Here is a 24708-nt window from a genome sequence, read left to right as displayed (position 1 = left end):
CAGCTGTCTTAAGTGAACACACAGATTCACCTAAAGCATATCAGGGTTTCTATTACAAAATATTTATTGCGCGAAATCTATAATCATAAAAGATAGTCGGAAGGCAGCTAATACTATTAAGTAACACGCAAGACATTTAGATAATTATTTTTGTTATTTATTATTATACATTACAACAGCTAATATTTACTTGTGTCCATTACTAAAAGTGTTTGTAGTTCGCCAGTTTAACTAAGTTTTTTATAGTTAACTATATCTCCGATTCTAGTAATTCTGGTGGTCTCTGTTTTAAGTGTTCTGGAAGAGGCTGGATCTCATGTTTCGTTACCTGGAGCCAGTAGAGGAAAGACAATTTAGGAATCATAGTGTGAAGAGACTCTCATTCCGAAACAAAAATTCGGCTTTAAGAAGATTGGTTCACAAGATCGTTAATTATTCGTAGTGGATTTGGACGCTGAGAGGTTCCTAATCTGAGCAGATTGATGGACGACTCTAACAATGTATTCACAGTGTAAATTAGGTCATTATCGTTCCGCTATCGTTCTGTATAGTACAGACTACGGTAAATTATATTTGAGTTAATGTTGATTAGTGGCTTAACTTACTGACCTTCATTGCAACTCCTTCAGGAATATTCCTTTCAATATACTCAAGAAAAGTCTCTGCCGTAGATCCAGTCAATTTTTCCAGCACGATCACCTTAAAAGAGAAAAAAACAACGTTTGTCAAAGAATTACAAACACTAAGATCCTATCAATACTAACTCCCTAAAAATCTATAAACTGCCGAAAACATGTAAACCAAAGAGACTTTATGCGCTAAAATGTTTAAGTTACTTTTTTTTGTAATAGTTATACTGTATCTAAAATACTCCCAATGATTCTTCTGATAACCAAGAAAATTCTTTAGTCTATTTCATTCAGAAACTCAGCAGTCTAATTCCTTCTCAAACTGGTTATTACCTATTGCCTTACATCATCGCCGATTAGATTTTTTATATTTTCTTGGGCTCTTAGTAGTTACGATACTGGGACAAAGTTACTACGGTAATTCGATTATATTGTAGGACACCGCACCTGATAATATGTACGCGCCTCGTATTGCACGATGTGTTTCCGATGGCTGAACGCTGATTTCAGCCTATTCTTCCTGTGTGCCGTAATGGATTATTAGTATAAGCGTGACTTGGCTTAGTATCGGCTTTACTATGTGTTGCCGAAAAAGTGAAACTTTTGCTCTTCCATTATCTTAAATAGAACTGCATTTAAATAAATATTAAGTTATATATTTGTCAGATCGTTTATTGCTAGGGTTAATATAAAGCTCCAAAATTTACCTTTCTAGCGTTTTGCTGGGTTCCCACGTTTTCACCACCGTAATACCCAGATGCTTAGCGCACTCGAGAACGAACCACCTGTAGCTTTTAAGAACGGCATGATCGTGCCCACGAACCTGTAATATTACGATCATTATTGTAGTATTACATGGTCATGAAATCCCACCTCTGTTAAAATAACTTCTGCAGGAGCTTGCTCTTGAAAATATTCTCCCTCACAGGCCGTAGTCCCATTCCTCTAACTATAATATCTGCTGTTTTGTAGTGTCCTTTTTCGAATATGGGCTAGGATTAAGAAGCAATTTTAATTAGTAAATTTAAATTTTTTTTGTTAAAATTTGTTGAAAGCCGAGTTTGCACTCTAGTTTATATTGCTGTTACTCTTGACACTGCAATGCCCGGTGCCGTGCAAACTCACTACAAAAACATATTGCGTATATAATTTCAAACAATGGATAACAACAGGATAAAGTTGGCTAAAGAGCTCGGCCATCCAACCTTCTGAACTATCTCTAATAGCGTTGTCTGATTCTTTCACTTGAGTGATACGTTTTACGCACTTTTATGTGACCCATATTCTCACCTCGAGATCAAGCTGCCTATAGAGTTTATCAGGTTCATCTGTAACAGATGGACTTGAGCCATACGATTCCTGAAATGAGGTTTTTCCTTGATTCACCTCGGATTCTTCAGGCCTGCTACTTGTTGACATGGAAAGCACAGAGGATGCTTTGGCCGTCCTCAGTGCAGCACGACAAGCCAGTGTAGGTAAGGTGATCCGGTGGACGCTACTTGCCTGCAACACAACAAATTAGATAAAAGAGAGCTGCTGCAGCTCTTTTTTTAGTGAATACGATTCAACACCTTATAAACCAATATATTTTCTTTTTTTATTGAACCCTTTGTCCACTGAGTGCTTCTTCTGAACTTTTAATTGCAGGATAGCGATGCGGATGCACAACGTTTTTATGTCACTTAAAGTCTTAGTGTAGTGCGACGAAACAGTTGGACACTTCAAGTAACTTCAAAAGTATTGCACTGCCTTCTGAAAGATCTTTGAATTTGCTGAGCAATATTCCGAGAATACAAATAATCACCCGCTGCTTATAACGACCAATTCGTTATATGAGTGGCTAGTGTAGATATTGATACAGTCCTTTCAAGCACGCATATAGTTTCTACTGCCGGTTACAAGCTTATTAAAAAGGGGCTAAGTACCGAAAAGTACGGGCCAACACTCAGATCTTTATTTACCATTTGTTACAAATTATGTACGTTTGTCATAGATCGAGTAATTTATGCCGTAATATGCTTTTAGGGTAATCCAAAAAGCATTAGACAACTGAAAAAAAGACGCACTGGTTTACTGCTGAGGGGCTTCTGCTTCAGCCACACGGTTTTTCGCAAACTATGTAACACATGCCTGCGCAAGCTTGCTATTTCATATTATTCAAAGGTAATTACATAGTTATAAAAAATATATAAAACCACAACAAAGATAAAACGAGCTCACCACTGCGTTCCGAACTGCAGTCAAAAGCATGTTCCCTTCAATGTATTGACAAAACTGTATATACCACTAACCAATATGCTTGTGTAAAGGTTATTGTTAACTTAGGAAAACTACATCTGCAACAATAAAGTAATGGCTCTTTTCCTCTCTCTAAGGCGCAAACCAGCGTGCGCGAGACTTAATCGATGCATTGATCAGTTATTCGGCTCGTATAGCCATAACAAACATATATAGGCGAGCGAAGCGCCGTTTGGCAGAATGCTTTTACGCCATCCTGAAGCGCGGTTCATTCAAAACAAATGTTGTGTGAAATAAGGAACCACTTACCGCTGTTCGCTACACATCTTCATCCGAAATTCGCAATTTGCGTCAAATAAAAAGATATTACTAAAAACAATTTTAATCCGTTGATGTCAAATACTCAATGTTAACATATTAAACTGTATGCAAATTCATTAGAAAAAGTACGTGCACTTTACTTTTAGCCGCGACTTTTTTTTATTAAAATCAAAAGGTATTTGAATAGTGAATATTTTGCAAATATCGTTGCGAATTTTCTATGTGTCGTATGGCGCAAGTTCCGCTATTTATTTTAGTACAAATATTTAATACCACCTAATGTGAATGTAGGCTGGCAGGTATCCTTTATCCAGAGCAAAATATAGACCTGAATTTCACGCTACAAATACATTTAAGCGTTGACGAATGTATGCGCATCTTTTCTCTTTGCTAATGTACTTACCGCTAATATCTAAGTTTGAATGTGTTATAGCAATACAGCGGAATAAAATGAATTTATTAACTGACCGATCTAAATAGCAAATGTGTTGAAACGTTTACATGACGAGAATTCTCTTTGACTACCAATAGTATTTATCGGAGACGGTAAAGTTTTTATCTGTGACCGAAACGCTGTTTCGGTTACTACCAAGCCAGGCACCGATTTTTAAATGCATTTAAGCATACGTTTAACTCAAGGTCTATGATATCATACAAGCCATGTCAGCCGCAGGTCGAAGCGCGAACATGGGGACGTCGATTCTATAAAACGCGCTCGCGTCTGGGCCGTTGTCACGATACGATCTGCTCAGGGCAACTGTGTAAATTCTACAGATTTAGGAGGCATATAGCATCAAGGTCAAGGCAGAGGAATTCATGTTGAGAAGACATAGCAGTGCCTGCTTTACGAAACCTAATATTATATCACAGTTCTCTAATGTAGTCCTCAACATTAGGTCTAAAGTAACATGTAGCGGATTACCAATTTTTTATTAATGGCCAATGTTATAGTGCACCGTTTGAACAGATTCATTTAAGTCGAACATTAAACACAACTTCCGACTTCATGAGGTACATCTTAATCTCACAAGGCCTTAGTGCTAACATTCTAAATAAGTTGTAGGTCAAGTAAAAAGAATCGAGATCGATGAGACTAACTGATAATACAGGCATATGTTATAGTATGTTTATTTCAGCGTCAGTACTACAAGTCACCCACAACTTTTTGTTTTTTTCGTTACATTTGGGCTCTGTGTTGCTTCTGTGGCAACTACTGAATAGGCGAAATCTGTTTAATTTGGTCAATGGTCTGAATGATTAATGTCGGCCGGCGGACAAGTTAGACAGCAGAGTAGGGGGTTCTGACCAGTCGTTTATTGCGAGCCGTTAGAGTGGTAACTACTTTGAATAAAGTGCTATGTTTCTTTCAAGACAAAATGGATTGTTGGATTTGTTTGGCATTATCTACGACTAGGGAAAAGACATTAAAAAAAAACAGAGGCTGGGTGCCTTTCTAACCTTTAACGGTGCCGCTTTTGCTTTCCAGCAGCGTCGGTTGACAGATAACGGCCCGTTGCGATGTCCGACCCTTTATCTGGAGGTCTAATTTCATCGCTAGTTATTTTCCATGTTAAAATGAAAATTAGAAGATAATGCGATTTTATCGTCTGCCAGGATGTTAAGACTGGTAAAACCAACTGGAGGCTTATTGATGGTATACACAAGGGCTTTAGCTCTCTACAGACGTGGGTAACCAGTGAAGGCTAAGCTATGATCCCTCAGTGTTTACCCACTTGTTGTGAAAAGCTGAACCAGCTCGTCGGTAGATTCAAACCAGGTCTTCCATGGATTCTCTGGATCAGCCGCACTGGTCGGCACTTTTAATTGGTTATTTGTTGTCTTACCAAGAACAGCTGTGTATGTGTGAAGAATAAGAGCCAGTTAGATGCCGGTGACTAATTAGTGATAACTACATATAGTTTCATATAACCTCTGCATGGCCTTACCCAGCAATAACAAGTTTGAACTAAGCCGGAATAAGTTGAATGGACGGTCTCATTCGGAAATCACTACCTTAATGACCACTCCTATTTCGATAAACTTGAAAAATTTACATACGCAATTGGCTAATAATGACTGAATACGCATAAAGAAAAATATAATACCTATGACCTTACGATGCATATGGCAAAGCTGTTAAGTAGATTGATTTGAAAATGGCAGTTTCAACTTATGAACATCTACATACATATCGCTTATCTCAGAAACTGCCTCGACAGTGGTAACCGATTCCTAGGCGAGGATTATGGGTGTTTTCCCATTTATCAACATAAATAAGACCGTCTTTTTTCGATTTTATCGTCGATTTCCCGTTTCGACGTTTTGCAGCTGCCTGAACGAACAGTAAAATTTATATAATAACGGGTCGAGTGGAATTCAAGATCTAGGCAAGGTTGTGCAAAAAAATGAAATGTAATAGAAGTTAAAGGTGTACATCGATAACAACATTTAGAACTATGATGTAAATATTTAGCCTGTAAGATACAAACATATTAGTAAATCACATCAACCGATTTATTACTCCATACAAGCTACCGGTTCACTTTTAACTGAGAGCCTAAGATCGCAAACATCATGGCTCAAAAGACGAGACAGGGCTGGTTAGCCAGCCGCTTAGAATCAAAACTTGAAATAGTCTCCTTATTCAAAAAAAAATTGTCGGCGAGTGAATGAACTTACAACGTCTTACTGTTGGTAACACCATTTTTGCAACTATTAAGTACGCATTCTATTGAAGTTTCATGGATTCTTTCCTACGAACGTTTTCGTGGCCATTTGTTTCTGTGCGATAAAAACCATTAGTTCTGTTTCTTCGTCTATAATGAAATTTAATGAGACTCACCCAATTGACGTATGCATGAATATAATTATTTTTTGTAAACTACTGATATTATTTGTCATATGTGATAACAGTATTATGCAAACAAAGAATAATGCGCTATTAATTTGTCAATGATTTTTATTTGGGACTGATGTATTGCGCGACAGGTCATCAGGTGATCGTCTAAAATACATCACCCAGGGCCACAGGACGTATTATACATCACAAAAGTGTCCAGGTATTCCTTCAACTAATTCCTAAGAATATTTGGCTTCTCAAAACGAACTTAAACTTTTTCTGGTTTATCTTAGATAGGTCTTCGTAGCAAAAAGTCATTACATTCAGGTCGATTCGTTTTTATGTTAAATGTAAGTTTAAGTAAAAAAAAAAAAGCCTTATTTAGATATATCCAATCGACTGTGTCGTCCAAAAAGCTTGACAATTATTATTATTAAAAGCGTCCTTAAAAGATAGGTGTTCTTCATTATCAGACGATAGTTGTGGCTATCGCATCTTTGACACAATTTGTTTAGTATTCTCCAACATCCGAATTCTCTACGCCTGTCGACTGTTTGACCGAACTGAAAAGCCCAGTTTTCTCGTTGGGCTCGCGAAAAGTCCGGAATTTGTCTTGGAGGTACATCCCAGCGGTCAAGGCTGATATCATTAAATAAGCATAAAAATATCGACTTTCTTTTTAGCATTTTTAAGAAGTTCATTCACCTATGCTAATTTTAATACAGGTGGTTTAATACCAGGCAGACATGGCCTCAGTCAGTGTCACAATTATCGGTTCTGCCGGATGCACGAGTTTACCTTGTTAGTTTGATAGTCGGTTCATTGCGTTGCTTTCTATAGACGACTTATATCATTTTTAATTGGACTTTAATTCACATTCGTGTTTATAGAACACACATTAGCTAAATTCAGTCCTAAGCGCAACCTGTGATTTTTTAGCTGAAATGAAGTTAAGTTAAGATGACGGCTGAACAACTTGACATAGATCCAAAATGTTGCCACTTCTGTCCCTTTAGATGCAAACACAATCTGCCCCTTGATAGGGCAAAAAAAGATTTATTCACAAAGTTTTACTACTGGTACAGGCTTTTACGAACCATAAACATTGGCCCTTCGATACGACTACAGGTCTGGTTGGTCAAACAAATAGTGACTTCTGATACTAACTCTAATCACTCACTTTTGATGGATACAAATCTAGTCGAATATGAAACGAAAAGATGGATCGTCATCTATTCTTGCTTGACGCAATGACATTGATTGGTATACATAGCGATTTGTCCAAAAAGAAGTTGACCGGTCTGTCTTAGCAACTGAACCAAATTACGCTGATTTACGTTACCTGAGAAAATTAGAGAAGAGCTCGTGAATCATTTGTTTAGCTCTGGTTGAGCAAAAACTGAGCGGGTGGTAATGACAATTTTCTCTTTTGAGACGTAGAGCCCTTATTTTTGTCATCGGTCGAACTGAGCATATTTGTCTCTGCATACAATTGAACACTGTTTTGCTGTTTTCCCAGGCCTATAGCCTATTAACGCGGCGCTATGAAAATCACCGAAGCACCGGTAGAACGCCATCGGGTTCACGCTGAAAACGAACTATTAACATCATCAATCATCCTAAAATGAGCTGATGTTATGCATCTGTGTTAAGTAAGATATACATATATATGTATATATGGAAGTTAAGCTGCCTAAAATAAAAATATTGTATCTCTCAGCGCGTACATAAGCATAAGGGCTATGTGTAAATACAATAGGTCGATCGTTGTTCCGACTAGTTAGTGTGGTGTTTACGTATATTGAAGAGGTCTCTGGTAACTCGGTCGTAGAGATGTCGTTTGATCGACAATCCGTTTGAAAAATTTCGCGGTTAGATCACTTCAGCTGGAATGACCAACACTTGAATATTGTTTCATAGGGATCGAAAGAAACTAAGTATGTTTATTTAATCAAAACAGCAGAAACTTGTAATTGCAGGACAGTAACACTGTGTATCGTTCCTTTTGTTCTAGTTACTGAATATTAACACTGTGAACCCATGATTGTGAGCTCATTGGGGGCTAAGCTACACGCCGTTTCGCTTAGCCACGAAGAGCCGCGTATTGCAAGTTCAGCATCATTTACTAATCGTTTTTTTCTGTCATGCCTTCTTCCTTTCAGAGGTTCGTTGATTGTCAATTATCAATTTATCTAACAGTACCGCCATCATATCCACCAGCCTACAAAAAGACAGCAGGACACGTAACTGCATCCTTGAAGGCCCCGTTATTCGCTAGCCGTTATGATCGAATCATGTACCAATAGTACGTAATATAAATAGACCTTTTTAATACCAGATCTTTTTAACGGCGTACAGAATCCATGTACATCACTACGTATGTTGTACAACAATGATACTATAAAAATCATACTAATGGTATTTACGTCGGTAGCAATAATAAGCACACAATATATATATATATGTATATAAAATCAAAGAGGCTATGTTGACATCTTGTTGTTTCTGCTCTATCTAAAGGCAAGTGGCCTATTTGCTTAATCAACCATCGGATAAAAAGTAAAAATAAAAAAGAGTAATGGAAAATGTAGCAAATCTTCACCTATTAGGACTGGAACAAAATAGGACGTCCAAATAACTCAGATAGGAGATAATTAGACATTTACTAAAGTATCAGAGGTGAGAAATGTAATACCGTTAATACCGCCAGTTTCGTTGACCAAATTTACAGAGGATTATCATTACCGTCGCTGGAACGAGCGAAAGGTACTTGGGTTTCTATGGTTTGAGGGTTTTATTTTTCAACAATTGCTTACTCTGTAACATGATTTCATACTAAAGTATTATAACAGAAAGAAGTAAATATAAAATAGTGAACAAATTGATAGCGCTGGGTGGTGGTAGTGAATCATAAGTGTAATGTTGACTTCCAGAGATAGCTTAGCGGACGATATATTTGCCTGCTAATCTTAGAGTAGGTTATAATCTAGGCTCAAACCCGCTCGGGGCATCGATGTACTTCGTTTCGTGCTGGGAGCCAGCCGTTTGATAGAACGCCTAAGGGCAATGCCGGACGTAAAATTCGAAATGTACAGAAAGTTGAATGTGGCTTTTCGTTAACAACATTGCCTCGTAGTCGTGTGTATTTTATTATTACAGCTGTATGTTAGCTTTTTGGTAAATGCGTGTGAGCAAATGAAAATCATTCGTTTACTACGAGCTACGAGAGACTGCTCAACACGAAACACAAAGTGACTGCGGTAATTCTGAACGCTAAAAACTGATAATTGCCAAAAAATGTAATAATAACATAGTACTCACTTGATTTCGACCGGGATAACAACACAATAGTGCAGTTTTTAAATAACATCTGTGTTTTTAGTTAATGATCTACGCTGTAGTAAGATACAGCAGTTTAGTAATGTCTCTTTTAAGAACTTATTCCCATGGTACGACAAATGACAGGTAAGATATGCTTGAATAGACCCTGTTACGGTCTGTCCCTTTACCCTTCCCGCTGCAATAGCTTCGTCGATAGATTTTTCTATCTAGTTTTGTCCTAATCCCTTCACTGGGGTCCATAGAAGTATTGCAAGCGTACATCCAAAGACACGTCACACACGAAGTTGTGGCCCTTCAAAATCAAGGAGCGAATTCTACCACACAGATTGGTTTCATTAAATGTGGATCCCACAAGTGCATCGGCGACTTCGTGAGTGTGTGTATCGTAAATAGTTGTTGATAGGCGTGCTTCGGCGTGAGTTTGGGTATTTCTGGGTTTCCTTCTTTCGTATTAAATATGCTCGCTATAAGCCCACTAATAAGCCCCATATTCCGTATGTAGGGAGAAAATCTTATTCACATTTGATACCATGTTTTAGTCTTGCTTCACTATAATACCTGTGGCTGATATAACTACCACTTCTCATATTATTTTATATACTTTTTAATGTTGTTGTGGTTGTCGTCGTTGCCGATTTTCGTCATCCGCCAGTTGTTCTTTATCTTGTTCACACAAGGGGCGTAGGACCGAGTTATTGTTAAGTCTTGTTGGGGGCAGCTGTAGGTTATCATTGCAATTGCCGGTATTCACTTCAGCCAAAAGAACTGTCCTTTCCTCCAAAACTTCAGTTCTCTGGAATGGCAAACACAAAATCACCCAGTGCGTGTCTTATTTTGCCTCAGCAAGTCAATGGAACCAATATCCGAACAAGTCCTTTCATCTCCGCGGCTCTTTCCATTGCTAGCAGGATTGGTATAAAAATAAATTTGCAATTTAGCCTGGTACTTAGAATCCAAGTGGACAACGAGAAGGTTGTCAACAGCGTTGTCACTTTCGTCGGGGACAACAATAATTATGATAACACTATAAATATGCATAGGAGACTTGCTAATGCTTTAAAAGTACGCTAAAATTTAAAATAAACGGCTTATCAACGATGCAGTTAGGTTTGGGCGGGGGGGGGGGGGGAATTAGGTGGAAAAGGACCATATTGGATCGGCGCTACGACGTTATCCATATATACGTTGCCGTTTGTACACAGCTTTGGCTACGAACCCTAATACAAGCCGCGACGATTGCAATGGTCTTTTCTGTACATTTATAGTCCCCCTCAATGGCACGTATGAATAACAGTGGCGTTGCGGGATCAACAAGAGTTCTAGCATCTTCATATTAAGATGTTGAAAAATGCCATAACACATGCCCATATTACCTGAAGCCGGTAGAATCTCCTAAATGATCTAGCTGGGTCTAAAAGTATCTGCATTGCGGCCGCGGAAGAATAGAAGCTTACTGGAACCTGCCTGCCGTTCGCAGGCTCCGGGTCGCTTTGGTACATTGGTATATATGCTGTGTCGTCTGTGAGAGAGTTAACATAATAACTATCGCACGTTAACCCTTTTCCTTATAAAGGTTATAAGGTACCATACGTAGGCAATTTTGTTCAAATCTTATATACGGATACACTTGTACGCATATAAACTTAGTCGACGAAAGCTCATTGTACCCTACCGATAAAAACAAAAATATCTTATCAGCACGCCCAATCATGCAACTATGCAAGTCTTTTAAATAACATAAATGATCTTTTCTCATCTACTTATTCAAGTGCGTCGCTCGGCGCACCGTCCCAAATGTCAAGATGACCTCTCCGCTACTCGGTACATTCATTAGTTTCATTATCCGCTTACCATTGGAAGCTTCCTTATAGATTAAGACACAACTCAACAGTGCCAGGATGACTACTGTTGTAAATACCTAAGGGTAAAAACAGAACATACTATTAGATAACACACATCTGCAATATAAATGGCATGAGCTTATTTGGTAAAAGGTGTTTTTTTTTCAAAAAAACAAAGTTTTCTCAAAAGCGTTTGCCACAAGAATACCTCGTAGCTCGTACTTTACGGAACAGGAAAACACCTACTATTCGAAATTATCGAAGCTAACCATTGTAACTGCAGTTATCCACGCCGTTGCACTGAGGTCATCATCCGCAAAGCCGACTACAGTTATGGCAGGGCCACTATGGGTTCTGTCATTTGTTGGAGCTCCTGTCTGCAGCAGATGCTCGCCTGCAGAAATGAAGATCGATAGCATAAATTCGATTTCGTGCGAGAGCTGGCTCGTTTTTTTTCCAGGTTTAAGTTCGAGTTTTTATGTAGAATCTGAGAGATTATCCTACCTGCCTTGGCGTCTTCGTTCTGTGCCTGATTACTGGTAGCGTTGCTGTTGGGCCGATTATGGGACTTCTTTTGCACAGTGTTTGTAGATATATACAAGAGACTGTGCTCGCCCGACCCCAGTCGATTCGTAGCCCACATTTTGAACTGGTATAGCGCATTCGGACGGAGGTGATACACAAAATACTGCCTCTGAAATATGTTATTGAGCATGTAGAATATATGAAAGACCTATATCCATCCAACGAACGTGTTAGCGACAAGTGGTAATAGAGTTTATGAGAAAATTCGATTCCATTTAGCAACACTAATACGCACTGCTGTAGGGCTAATATGTAAGGGTAGATGCGTTGACCGTTGGTGCTGATCGTCGTGCAAGGTGTCATTCTGAAGTTCCGATGGATATTGTTTTCCGTGAGCGTCCTTTAATCTTTCGAAAGACTTTGATATTATCGTGTTTTCAGTTGGCGGATCGTTTCTTTTGGCGTTGCGAGGGTCCGGATCGGCATCGAGTTTGCCAAAATGTGCCTGCAATACCTACAGCAAAAGTATCAATGTAAATAAAATCAATCTATGAGCACAATAATGAGTGGGTGCACATAATCACATCTGGTACCCGTCAAGGTGATAAGATCACTAATGGCGCCGAAGATCCTACAACGCGCATGCGTATAAAATCTTACTAGACCAACAATATACACCTGCATAGATATAGTATAAAAAGAAAGACGAAATATCATTATGTCATATCCTTTCGAGGCATTTGTCGAATACCTGTTGATAAACAAGAGTAAAATGAGTAATCGGAGCACCGCCATCACCTCCATCAGCTACGGCCCACCGAACTGATGCAAACACCTATAACGAAGAAATTTAGAAAGTTTGACTTCAAAGAAAAAAGAGAGAGGTAAACCCTAATTTCCTATTGTTGCAAGTATAGCTCTTTCACGTTGAATCGAAGTGTGACCCATTACTATCTGACTTTGTATCATTTCGATAATAACATATTTGTTCCGTTTCCAAGGAACTCCGGAGTAGGGGAGTCAAAATCTCGAAGAATAATTTCAGCATAAAGTTGAGATCCAAACAATTTTCTTATTGGAATGTTGTCAAAATTTGATACAAGCCGCATGAATATTTCAGTATTATACAACTGAATTTTAATGTATGCATTTTGCCCTTTGAAAGAGAGCGAATAATTTGCGGCGTCTGACCGGATGTGGCAAGCGTTTCTATTTTCTACCACAAGCTCCCGTTGGAAAATAAAAAAGAGTAACGTTATTTATATGGGAATGACGTCTGAGCCAATACATACACATTAGCTTTTCAAGTATCGAGGAGACTTAATAGCACTTTTTATAGTGCGCACACTTCGCGGATAAAATTTGCTATATATGTGCGTCAGATCTTTGGTAATCTGTAGTTGTAAGTTTAACGAAACAACGGTTTACGCCTCGGAAGCTAAAGAGCATAAAAGAAATGACAACACTTTAGGGCTCTAGGCGGAAGAATAAAATTGCCCTAATTACAGAGATCTTCTCAGAAAAATAGGCTCTACACAAGCTTGAATCGCGCAACATACATTTATAACACTGAAGATAAAAAAATGACGTGGAAAAAAAAAGACTTTTTCACTGGCTGAGCCCAGCTAGAGAATGGCGCTGATCGATAGAGTAAGAGACAGCCCCATGTCGCTTCGGGCCAAAATAGATATTCTACAGACGATGCTGCAGGCATTGCGAGTAATGAGCAACTTTCTGAACTCGTTGGTATCATGAGATAGTGCTTGGAAAGGACGGTCAGTACCACCGGGTGTTTTTAATTTACGATTAATGCATGACGCGACAATTGACAGCGTATCACGGTGCGGGTGGAGGAGAAAAGGGTCCAGCAATGAATGGCGTTGTTCCTTACACTCTTTGTTAAGACAGAAGGGCGATAGGCAAAGCGGCATGTCGTACCGTTGCTCCTCTCAAACAAGACGTCGGTAATGTAAGCTACAAAAACGCAGCTATTAAGAAACGCTGTTAGAGCGCTAAAATATACAGATATTAATGAGACTTCATTGCGCGTGCATCAAAAGATCATTGTTTTACTTTATGTTGTTACCTACATTTTTCATAAACTTGGGCTAAAGCCACTTATTCTGGGGTTACATGGCATCACACGCAGAGTTAATTTCTTTACGTCTAGTGAAGTGGGCTTACCTGCGAAGGTCGCACTGATACATTAACCAAACGACCTGGAGGAGCTAAATCGAAGAGAAAATAAGAAAAAAAAAGATCAAACGGTGAGCGAAAGCGAAATCAGGCTTTGACCAACTGCTATAGTAAATCGAAAATCGTTATAGTAAAGACATATAGACAGATACACACACACACACACACACACATATGTCAGGAAAGCTTAGTTGAAGGTCGAATTATAACGAAAAAAAAAATTCTATAAGTGTTTGCGATAGGCTGCGCGAGTAATTGATTTGTCATACGCCAGTAGATGTCATGTTCGAATTAAAGGCTTAATATCGACACATATTTTCTAACTATATATTTGATGAAGAACCTCTCCATTACGTTTGATGGGTTCAAGATGCATCAAGCACGGAGTTCGTCCATTGTGTATGTTACATGTTATCTGTATATATAACAGATTTGGTAACAGATTTCGTACTTTACGTGCTGCACGTAAGCCGCTAGTCATACGACTAGCCGTCCTTATCACGAACCGAGATGTGTCTACGTCTGAATGCGAACCTGGGCCATTTTAGATGTCCTTAGGACCAGCACTTTACCTATTCGCCTACCAGGAGGATGTTTAGTTAAGTATTTTGTATAACTATTTGAGTAGCATCGTAAGACACTTGAACAGCAGATAGGTTGTTCGCCAGCTAATAATAGTCTGCCAATGTCTGCTTTGTTTTTCGAGTAGTCGTTTGTCGTGCAGGCTTACACCTACATGCTAACTTTAAAGAGAAAACGTTGGAAAATTATCAGTACTGGCAATAGGTCACGAACCAACCAATACCTTACCGATATCATTTATGGACAACTTGCGCCTTAAGTGGTCAGTGGCCCTCCATGAACAGTTGTAAACCAGATGGGGCTAAATATTGTCTTGGTCCACATTACCAAAGTAAATCGTATCGGGTGTCAGTTATTTCTAGAAAGAAACCATGCTATTGTTTTGCGGTAATGAATCATGTTGCCTTCACGTATTGCGGTATTTTAGTATCAAACGTGTGCTTTACTCAAGCGTGTTATAAAGAAAGGCAAGGACTCTTGTTAGTATTGTAACCTCTGCAAAATTGTTTATCCATTAAGTTGCTTCAGCGTATTTTCGCTTTTCCTGTTTTCAAAGGCTGTTTCCGCTTGAACCCAGATCCTTAAGAATGCCCCCTTTACAGATCTTGCAACTACGAATAATACTCGTACGCTTGTTCTTTTCCTGTTCGTCCTCATGCGTAGCCCACGATCAACTGTCTCAGGTTCCTGGACGTTCGAATCTGAATGGTTATGCAGGCCTAGCTAGGTACCTAATCCACGAGTGAGTCGAGCGAGAGCACTGGTTTCTCGAGCCGTGTTCCTGAACTGGTCTTCCGTACTTATGTTGTGACTGGCATACAAATCGGAGGCCCAGTACATCATCAGGCCCGTTTTGGCCTAATTGGTGTATTTCAGTATGGAGAACTAAGAAATGCCCAAGTCGCAACAAAGCGCTGCTTCACACGCCATAGCGAAAATAGCAAAGTTAAAAATGAAATAACCATGTTATTGCGCACCGATTCAGTGGGGTAGAACTTGTGTCTGTCACACCTCATTCACCAACAATTATATGTTGTATCAAAGTTACAGAAGGCAACGGTGCTTACCGAACACAATTACTACACCCACTGTGACATGTATCGAGTATACAATGATGGATCGAATATACGAAACAAGGCTTATCCCCTGTGAGAGGTTCTAAAAAAAATAAGAACTTCAATGATGTGTTTGAGACGGGTACAGTAAAATAGTTAAGCTAACACGATAGAATATTGAAGGTATAGTTATAGCTTGGTAGTAGAATTATGGTGGGGCATCAAATTTAAGACCATCCAGAATATTTCCGTTGTATGGCAAGAAATTCCATAACGTGTTTTCGGATTATTCTCTTCGAATATTATCCTATACTTCCAATATGTTTATAAAATCATCCCTGATTTTTCAAGAAAATTATAGCGAAGCTGATTCTATTCTATAGTGTTGGCTTTGAGGGAATCTAGTTACTGTGTTCATACCTAGCCTGATTATAGGCTAAATTAAATCTACTTTCGAGAGTACACAGCTTTCAGCATTTGCCTTTAGGGTTCAACAAGTAAATGCCCTATGTGTTTCACCTATATGTTAAGTAATAGTTAGAGAGTCTTTCTTCGGAACGCTTCTTTGCGTGATGATCTAATAACACAGACTTCCACCTGGAAAGCATATAAGTCTATAGAATTTGCACGCAAAGAGTCTACATTATCTTCAGGGCGCCCGTGGATGATTCGTAGCAATTCGGTGTATTTCTTGAGATACCCGTAGACTTGCAAACTGTTAAGTGTGCGCAGATATATTACAGATATGTATTTTAAGTCTTCAAGTTTTTTATTTGTGGCACAGAATGTAGATATTTTTAAAAAATTTTTTAAATCTCGATACTGGTCGAGTTTTCCGTAAAAAAAATTTTGCTATCCTTTGTGCACGTCTTCATTTGTCATTAGATTTCTCTTACATCTACAACCTTTGTACGCAATGGAGGATTAGATAGCCGTATTATTATTAGCGGTAGGCAAATTTGTATGCCCCCCCCCCTTGCCCATCCGCGAGATAAGCGGATATTTCACTGTTTAAAGATAACCGAGGCTACCATCCGCATAAAAGGCCAATTGTTTAACTTCTTCAAGTAAACTGGCTACAAATACAGATAAAATAGGTATTGGAGTCGCAAATAACTCAGCCGCGTTTACTCTTGACATCGACGAAGCTGGACTTTTTAATTTTACAGAAGATCTTTTTCTTGGATTAACCAATGCGATACGAATGGAATTAGTTTTTTTCTTTCTGTAAATTGAATTAAAAGTGCGGCTGAATTGTATGTATGCATGCGCATGTTACGGATCAGGAGGAGGAGGAGGAGGAGGAGAAGGTAACCAATTGATCCCTTCGTGTTCAAATTAAGATCTTGGGTCCCTTACTGGTGTGACGTTTAAGAACTTACCAGAACTTACTTACTCAAGGAATTCTTAATCCAATTATTGGTAGCATACATTTTATACGATATGGAACAGAATCAAAATGAGGAATATCTTAAGCATTATACATACCAATATATGCGAATGGTTAGCGTAGATACAACTGGACAGCGCTTATTCCTTAGTATAATTTGGTTGAAAATAGGGAACACAGCCATACATGTATGATGGCCGCCAACCACAGTGAAGTTGTTCAAACAACTACGAAACTTGGCCTAAACACTTTAAAATCAGTTCCACAAAATACTACCAAAGCGTTTTGACTTTTCGGATAACATTTGAAAAAATCATTCCATACAACCAAATACTAAACTCTTAAGAACATTGCAGTTACTAAGCATCTGTTAGATACGATACATTGGTAATATGCACGACGATGGTTCTAGAGTTTCCATTCGCTGAGGTGAATAAGTGGAACCCTCGAGTGCGTATCTTGGCTAGTAATAGAAACAAATATATCAGATATCATTTTTTTCCACGTGCGGCGTTTAAACCGCTAAACATTTCCAGACGGATCTTGCTAGATTCAAATAGGTTTTATCCAACAAACCTACGGAACGGCATGGCATCAATATGTTGTGGTAACCATTAGCTAACGCTAAAAAAACCTAAACTGGCGATGACAGCATGCTCATGGTTGCCATAGAAACACACTCGAGACGACGCGTAGCAACGTTACCTCCTATCAGCTAAGCTAGAAAATTTCCGTTGCTACGTACTCTGTATCTCAAGTCGAGCACACATGATGGACTTTGGTAGCGCGCTGTGTTCGTTGTCGGCATCGACGATGAACGGCTGGCACGTGTAATTTCCTGCATCTTCTCGCTTTAATGCTAGATTTAATAATGTCATTTGTCTTCTGTAAAAGTGCCAGCTCGTCTCCGACTGGGAAATCACCTGATTGTCCTGCAAAACGAAAAGAAAATATTAACGGGATTTTACTCAAAAAATATGTAACGTTCCTTTTTTGCGGATTATTAGGTGCGCTTCCTGATCTATTTCCATCCCAATAAAATGCCTACACCTGAGCGTATCTTCACACGGTGCCGATGGACCGTAGCCAAACGCTACGCCTACGATTTTCTGACCTCAGCGCGTACCCACTAGATGTAGAATGGCTTATCTCAGCTTTCAACTTTGTTTTACATTTCTGGCCGGTAGAAAACTGGATTCGTCTGTTGATCATTAAAGGTCGAGTAGCGGACTTTCGTAATGTTATTTGGGCTGGGGTATCTTCCTTTTCGAATGTCCGCTACAACCATTACAATGTAGTTAACAAAATATTCATCGTCCTTTGATTGGTCTATATGCACCTGGCGTTTGTTATGTTTCTCTGTGGGACGACCAGGTCGTTTCTACAATGTAACTAAATTGTTGGTCGAATTTTATCATTCATATTTATGTATATGAGGGCTTCAACTTCATTTTGAATTTACATGACGTAGGCATAAAAGTTATTAGGTTTGAAATTAAAGACGGACTCAGGTTCCCCAGATCAGGATCGAATAGTCTGCATAGTTTGAAACTATGATAAAACGAATAAGCCCCGTGAAAATTAACGGTTTCATCCGAATGCTATTCGTGTATATGCGACGACTATAAGAATTTAAGCTGAGAGAATGATAGCTAAGAATGATAGCTAACAGAAACATATAACGAAGTTAATAAAAACGTATATTACCTTGCCAAGGTGAAAAATAGGACTATAAATAAATCGGAGGGCGTACGTTTTAAGTACACCCAACGTTTGCTGAAAAACCCATGACGACACGAAGATCTAGATGAAGACACGTGTCAATTACAATTTGGAAAATAGAAGAATATTGATTTTGTGGATTGTGGGCCAATTATTTTAGAGCATGTGAAGCTAGAGTTTCCATATCTGATCCTAGTCAAACAAATAGCAGTAGGCGATGTCTCCATCAAGGAGTCAGCTAGCTATATATCTATAAAAATTAATATCTAAAGTACGTGTCTAATGATTTTTAAGATGCTGTCGTTTTCTCTTACGTATTTTCTTCTACTTAACACGAACGGGGTGTCTATAGTTCTAATATGAACGAAGCAAGTAACAGCTTGACGATTCCATGGCTAACTCTTTTAGCATAGGCAACATAAACATTTTTAGTGATTTTTTATATGACGAAACACCTTTTTCCAGAGAATTCCCTGAGGGCTATGCGCTGATCTGACGCTCTGTAGTGAATGGGAGCCTCCTGTCATTGTCGTCTCGCCGAACGTCTTCGTTGGCAAAGAAAGGTCGCAGTGAAACGTGAACCGCGAACCGAGGTCGGCTCCGAACAATGGGGATTGTGGGCACGCGGCCAGCAGATGCACCTTGCTACAATCTGCCCCTGTAAATAGCCAGAGAAAACGCATCTCGTACAATTTAGATTCACAAAGCTCAGTATAAGAAGAGCTCTCGATAGGGATAGCTAAACGCTATTCTATCAGTTATTTCCAGCACCACTTTCGGCAAAGAATAGTCCTGAGATTCCTTCGTCCATTAACTACGGCTCGAGCCTGAATTTAATAACAGATCAATTATAAACAACAAAAGACATATAAATATAGAAAAAAAAAAACCTCAACATTTTTAGGCTAGTTTTGATCATGTTGAACAATATTTATGCGGCAATAACGTTCGTATTAGACAGTGGCATACATGCAAATACGATCTTTTACTGTAACAGTGATGGAAAATAAGTTCGAGCTAAACAATAGATAGTTTATTCGGTTAGTTAGGTTTTGCACCGCATTTAGGCCTGATATAAAATGTCATTCCTTGCTAAGTGGTAAGCGTACCCATGAAAAAAATGCTGCATCTTTGGTCAATACAGATCTGCACATTATTCCATTCGTACGAGCTACCAGGTGTATGGCCAAAGGGTCTCTTCAGAAGTTCGACGGGCTGAGAAGCGGATTGAATTAGAGCCACGATTGCATCACTGTCGACCTCGAGTGAACAAACTTTAAATCGTTAATCATAAAGGGGGCTCCTCAGGGGGGCGCATAAGTATTAGCAGTGCAGGGGAGATGCTCATTTCACTGACTCGCCTAAGTGAACCCCGCATTGAAAGCGGAATGGAAACAGTTTCAGCTTGTTTTCATCGTAACCTAGATTACTGATCATAATTCTGTTATCTAGAGGATTTGATTAGCGTCCATCAAAAGGAGCTGTGTCATATCTATCTAATTTCCGTTTTGCACGCCAGTAGAACAGGTGGTTTTTCCTTAGCCGTCACCTACTATTTACGCCCCATAAGCTGTTTCCTTCCAGGTATCGAAAAACCTGCCCACCGAAATCTAAGTTACGTTTATTTCTCCAACGATTATCAACTCAATGAATTGTAAGGTTGCGTATTTTCAACGCCAACAAGGTCCTTACTTACAAGTTCAGATACTTATAATTATGAAACACTTTTATATTTCTTAATCGAGGAGAAGTCAGTGCTCTTCTATCAAACCGAAGTACGAATTGCCACGATTGTTAGCTTTGTTCCTATGACTTAATTATTAACTTTAACTTAATTATTATGACTTAATACTATTTTCAAACGTTCACATTAAGTATTTAACTATCTACCTTATTTTGCTTCTACTCCGGTTTAGCTTTCATTTATGAAGTTACTATCCGCATCTTTATGTAGCACATGCCATCTTTGTTTTTCGAGCCACTGCATCGATATGGAACATTCATCGTATCGCCTAACAACTTGTATTAGATCCTGTCTAGCCTGCCGGGTACCCAACAAGAATCACAGGCAACAGGGAACGCCATATGAAGAAGTTTGATTCGGTTTAATTGCGGCTGCGAAAAACGGCCAGGAAAATGAAAGCATGAGTTCATCCTCGGAGCACACGGGCAGTTTGTAAAATTCTGGCTCTATGCATCCAATGCAGACGCATTTTTTATGTATACAAATTTTCTCGTAGGTAGTCTGCGGCACATCCACAAACCAAGAAGTTATGTTTGCATAATTCCTAAGGTTTGTTTAACGACTGCTACCAACGACTATTCTTTCTGTTCTTGTCAACTTTCTAACGTTTTAATCAATTGGCCCTCAAAGGTATTGTGATACACGTTCGGTCGTGCTCACTCAATATGAGCGAGAGCTATACCACCCGCACCATTTGGTACACTATACAAAAAGATTCGTTTTTTGTACATTATACCTTACAGTGTGTTTTGTATGTTCACTCCTACCAAAGTAAGATTTCATATACGAAATTACTAATTTTCTTGCTGCTAAACAGACCTATAGCATAATGAAAGAACTCTTTAACAAAACTAACGGTTAGCTGCTATAATCGTGCGTTTACGCTGAAGTTAATAGATTTTTACAGCGTGCAGACACATAATTTACAAACAAAAATCCCTGCGAGATGATTCTAATGTGTCGGACAGTGCGCAGAGGTGTGACGGCCGAAACCTTAAATCCAAGTAAGAATCCCCGTGATTTGACAAAGAAAATATAACAGCACACTGACAGCCTTCGCCTTCGCCTTCGCTGACATGTGTATAGCTATGTGCGTGATGGAATTGAGTTTTGTAGAATGGCTACATTTTAGCACATCTACGAACACATTTTAACAGCATCGCAGACTGAGCAATATGACATATGAATTAGACTTAGAAATTGATCCTTGCGTGTCAATTCTATAAACAGAGCTTGCTTAATCCCTGGAATGTTAGATGCCATAGGACATACGGCCATGGGATGCCATAAAACAATTGCCTAGCATCAAATGTGGCTGAAGCCGGCTTTGTTTCGCGTGGTGGGATGAAGCGATTCGAAGTCTTTCTTCATTCTTTATTTGTACAAAAATAAGTGCAGTATTTACGTGCAGTTGAGGGGACTTGAAGTAACAGTCCTTGTCTATCTGAGAATATCTGAACCCAATCAATATGTACACTAGTGTCCGAACGCTTTGGGTTGTACCCGTACCAGCTGTCAGTAGTTCAAGAACATACGGAATAGAGCCGAAAAGTTCACCACTTTTACTTGGGACCTCGAAGAAAAGCGCTTAGATCAAGCAACAGAGCCACGATCCTCAGACCGCAAAGGTATGCAATAAACATGCTCACGGAAGCTTCAGGATTGTTGTCCAGGGGGTGAGCAACCCCCAGGCTGATGGAAGAAGCAGCCTCGTCCACAGTCTCGTGAGCCTTTGCGGCAAATAAATTACAACCTGCGAAAAACCTTAGGTCAAAGCAAGTAAAATGATTAACTTGTACCGGTAGTTTCGATTTGACTAAAGAGACATTTGTACACCCACGTGCGGTTAAGATGAAGCGAGCTTCCTCGACAGCTGGCAAATACCACTTGTAACCGCAAATAGAGATGATCTCTGAAACGCTAACTGGACAAGTTTTTAGGTACCTGACTTTCTTCACCCCCAAATCTGTCTCTAACGTATTAGTTTGTCGCTGTTATCGAGTGACATTTTGTGCCTTTTGTCAGACAAAGACCAATATTACTTCTGAATGAATCTGATATTTACCTTCAGATTGAGCATTCGAATGAAAAGCGATAAGGTACTTTGATACTTCTTTAAGTAAACCGCTGATAAAGATTTATAATTCGTTTGGAGAATTTTGAATAATATTGCGATACGCAGGGATCGGTAGCGATAGTTTTAGGACACGAGTTGTTTTTACGTTTTCAAAATAAAACGCCTAAAAATCACCGCACACCGAGAGCAATTTATAAATTTTTGCTTTTCAAATGGAGATCTAGTCAATCGGGTTCATCGATTGGGAAACGATGACATCGGATTGAGCTCAAGCTCCGGATAAAACTTCAAGAGTATGCACACTGTCTCAATGTCCGCCCCCGTTTCAAACCCCCAAAATTTTTCAATTATTAGATTATAATGCAATAGCGCGAAGCTTACTATCGATTTAGTGGACTGAGGTAGCATTCACACATGCCAATTAGCTATTTTAAGCTGGGACTCCATTGTACGGAAAGTCGGCAAACGACTGCCGGAAGGTCGTGATTCTGCCTACGACAATCGCCTGTTCAGTCGGATCAATTCCGCGTCGAGCACGGGGCAACGACGCGAAGTCAAGACTGCCACGCTGTGGTAGTGATGTCTTCTAAAACGAGATTATGTGATCAATCAAGGTCTATGAGGATACGCCGAAGTGTCTAAAGAGCAGAGATGGCCTGCAGCCGCTTTTATTCGGGGATAAAATAGAAGCGTCTAAAAGCAGCGAAAGAACCAAAGTGCACTACAATCGCCTTCGTTTTCAAGAAGATACAAATGACGTTTTATACAAAATTGAATTTAACTTTGGTGTATAACGAAGCTCAGTTCAAGGTTAATTCAATGGGACCGAATTCAATGTGAGGCTCGTACTAAAACCGACGAAAATGGCGCCTTCTCAGCGGGTGATAAACTTTTATTTATGGCATACAACAGGCACATCTTCAAGGCCACAAAATAAGCTTTGATCATTTCATATATAACTACATACAAGTGCCTCTTTATTTTTAAGCTGGGATATTACAATATGATACAACAGAATCATCTTTTCAATCTATAAATCTGGTGTCCATCATACTAGTCCATTTATGACATCGTCCAGAATTCTTTAAAAATTCTTAGAATGTATGTCTATATAAAATATAGAAATACATAGAAAGGATATTGATTAACAACAACGTGCCTGAGAAGCACACCTCTCAATAGGACAGTTATCGGTATTTTAGCCAGAAAAACTTAAAAGTCAACAAAGATCTATCAACATATATCTAACTTTACATTTAAATGAAATCATTACGTCCAATATAGTCAAAACTGCAAAATTAGGAGAGCTTTACCGATCGATACCTGACTATCGTTTTTGACATGAGATTTTTTTTTTATATAAAATTAGTAATATGTGTATTCCATGTAGCAACGATATGCTGGGCTGAATAAAATGTCCGAAACTGAAAAACTATTTTTAAAAAAGCCTTTTTGCCGTGCTCTTTTGGTATGTAGTTCCTGAAACATTTACTTGAACAGCTCGTGGCACCGCACACGCTCCCCGCCTACTATCTACAGGCCAAATTTCAAAGTACTCGAACGTGTGCTTTGTATTATGCGACCGCTTATTCGTCTATTTATTGATGTAAGTGACTTTAATCGTATTGCTGAATAGCAACAATATAACGTACCGGTGACCGATCGTCGCGTTCTGTGGGTTAAAAATGGAGCGGCCACAAGTGGTGTCAATGTTGCGGAAGGCTTCCAGAGGCTACGAGAGCATACCCAATAAACAAAGGTCTGTCTATTATAAAAGTAGCCTTAACGGCTTCGGGGCGACTTGTCACAGCAACTACGAACAAAAACGTAGAAAACGAAATTGATTATGCGCAAATATTACGTTATGCTCAAAGACCGCCGAATCAAATTTTAAAGATCGCGTGGAGACGACAAGATTCACAGCAGATATACTACGTGAAAAAGCCTGAACTTTGAACAAATACATATTCGCAGTTAACTCTTGCAGAAGAACCTTAACGTGAAGGATCACAAATGATAACGCCTGGCAACTTTATGGGTATGACATAGGGACTAAAGCACGGTCATTTCTGTGCTCCCCAGATCACAAACCACGGTATAATATCATACTTCGGACAGCTTCTTCTAACTAGCTGTGCGACAAGCGTTTGTGTCGAGTGTCCCTGCTGCCAATAGGCTACTGGAAAGAGCTTTTGAAAACATGGCGG

At 39.2% G+C, this 24708-nt stretch overlaps 2 protein-coding genes across 2 annotated transcripts; both read right to left on the bottom strand.

Annotated features, from left to right (window-relative positions):
- Window positions 1-135: 135 nt before the first annotated feature.
- On the bottom strand, window positions 136-3070 carry mRpS10 (mitochondrial ribosomal protein S10). Its single transcript, XM_022814564.2, has 6 exons — window positions 2850-3070; window positions 1920-2132; window positions 1337-1452; window positions 1077-1149; window positions 610-699; window positions 136-328 (listed from the first exon to the last, which is right to left on the bottom strand). The coding sequence occupies exons 1-6, from the start codon at window positions 2877-2879 to the stop codon at window positions 251-253; spliced, it is 600 nt and encodes a 199-aa protein (XP_022670299.1). The 5' UTR covers window positions 2880-3070; the 3' UTR covers window positions 136-250.
- A 3059-nt stretch (window positions 3071-6129) lies between these two features.
- Window positions 6130-24506, bottom strand: LOC111254485 (uncharacterized). Its single transcript, XM_022815381.2, has 12 exons — window positions 24495-24506; window positions 24154-24233; window positions 19136-19338; window positions 17704-17890; window positions 13920-13963; window positions 12487-12570; window positions 12031-12249; window positions 11715-11904; window positions 11480-11604; window positions 11221-11287; window positions 10743-10888; window positions 6130-10162 (listed from the first exon to the last, which is right to left on the bottom strand). Exons 3-12 carry the CDS (start codon window positions 19205-19207, stop codon window positions 9974-9976), a joined length of 1323 nt encoding a protein of 440 aa, XP_022671116.1. The 5' UTR covers window positions 19208-19338; window positions 24154-24233; window positions 24495-24506; the 3' UTR covers window positions 6130-9973.
- Window positions 24507-24708: the final 202 nt, after the last annotated feature.

The sequence above is a fragment of the Varroa destructor genome, unplaced genomic scaffold (assembly GCF_002443255.2).
Source record: "Varroa destructor unplaced genomic scaffold, Vdes_3.0 BEIS01000007.1, whole genome shotgun sequence".
NCBI classification, from domain to species: domain Eukaryota; kingdom Metazoa; phylum Arthropoda; class Arachnida; order Mesostigmata; family Varroidae; genus Varroa; species Varroa destructor.
The sequence above is the reverse complement of the archived record's forward strand: the minus strand, read 5'-3'. Positions and strand labels throughout refer to the sequence as shown.

Bases quoted from the DNA above. Each gene is read 5' to 3' on its own strand.
- LOC111254485 (XM_022815381.2), bottom strand. From the start codon at position 19,207: ATGACAGGAGGCTCCCATTCACTACAGAGCGTCAGATCAGCGCATAGC. The intron at 11,288-11,479 runs GTTAGCTTCGAT...TTTTACCCTTAG, and splicing joins GGATAACTGCAGTTACAATG to GTATTTACAACAGTAGTCAT. The intron at 10,163-10,742 runs GTAATATGGGCA...TTGCCATTCCAG, and splicing joins GGAGATTCTACCGGCTTCAG to AGAACTGAAGTTTTGGAGGA.
- mRpS10 (XM_022814564.2), bottom strand. From the start codon at position 2,879: ATGCTTTTGACTGCAGTTCGGAACGCAGTG. The intron at 1,453-1,919 runs GTGAGAATATGG...GTAATATTACAG, and splicing joins ATAGGCAGCTTGATCTCGAG to GTTCGTGGGCACGATCATGC. The intron at 329-609 runs GTCAGTAAGTTA...TACTGGCTCCAG, and splicing joins CTGAAGGAGTTGCAATGAAG to GTAACGAAACATGAGATCCA.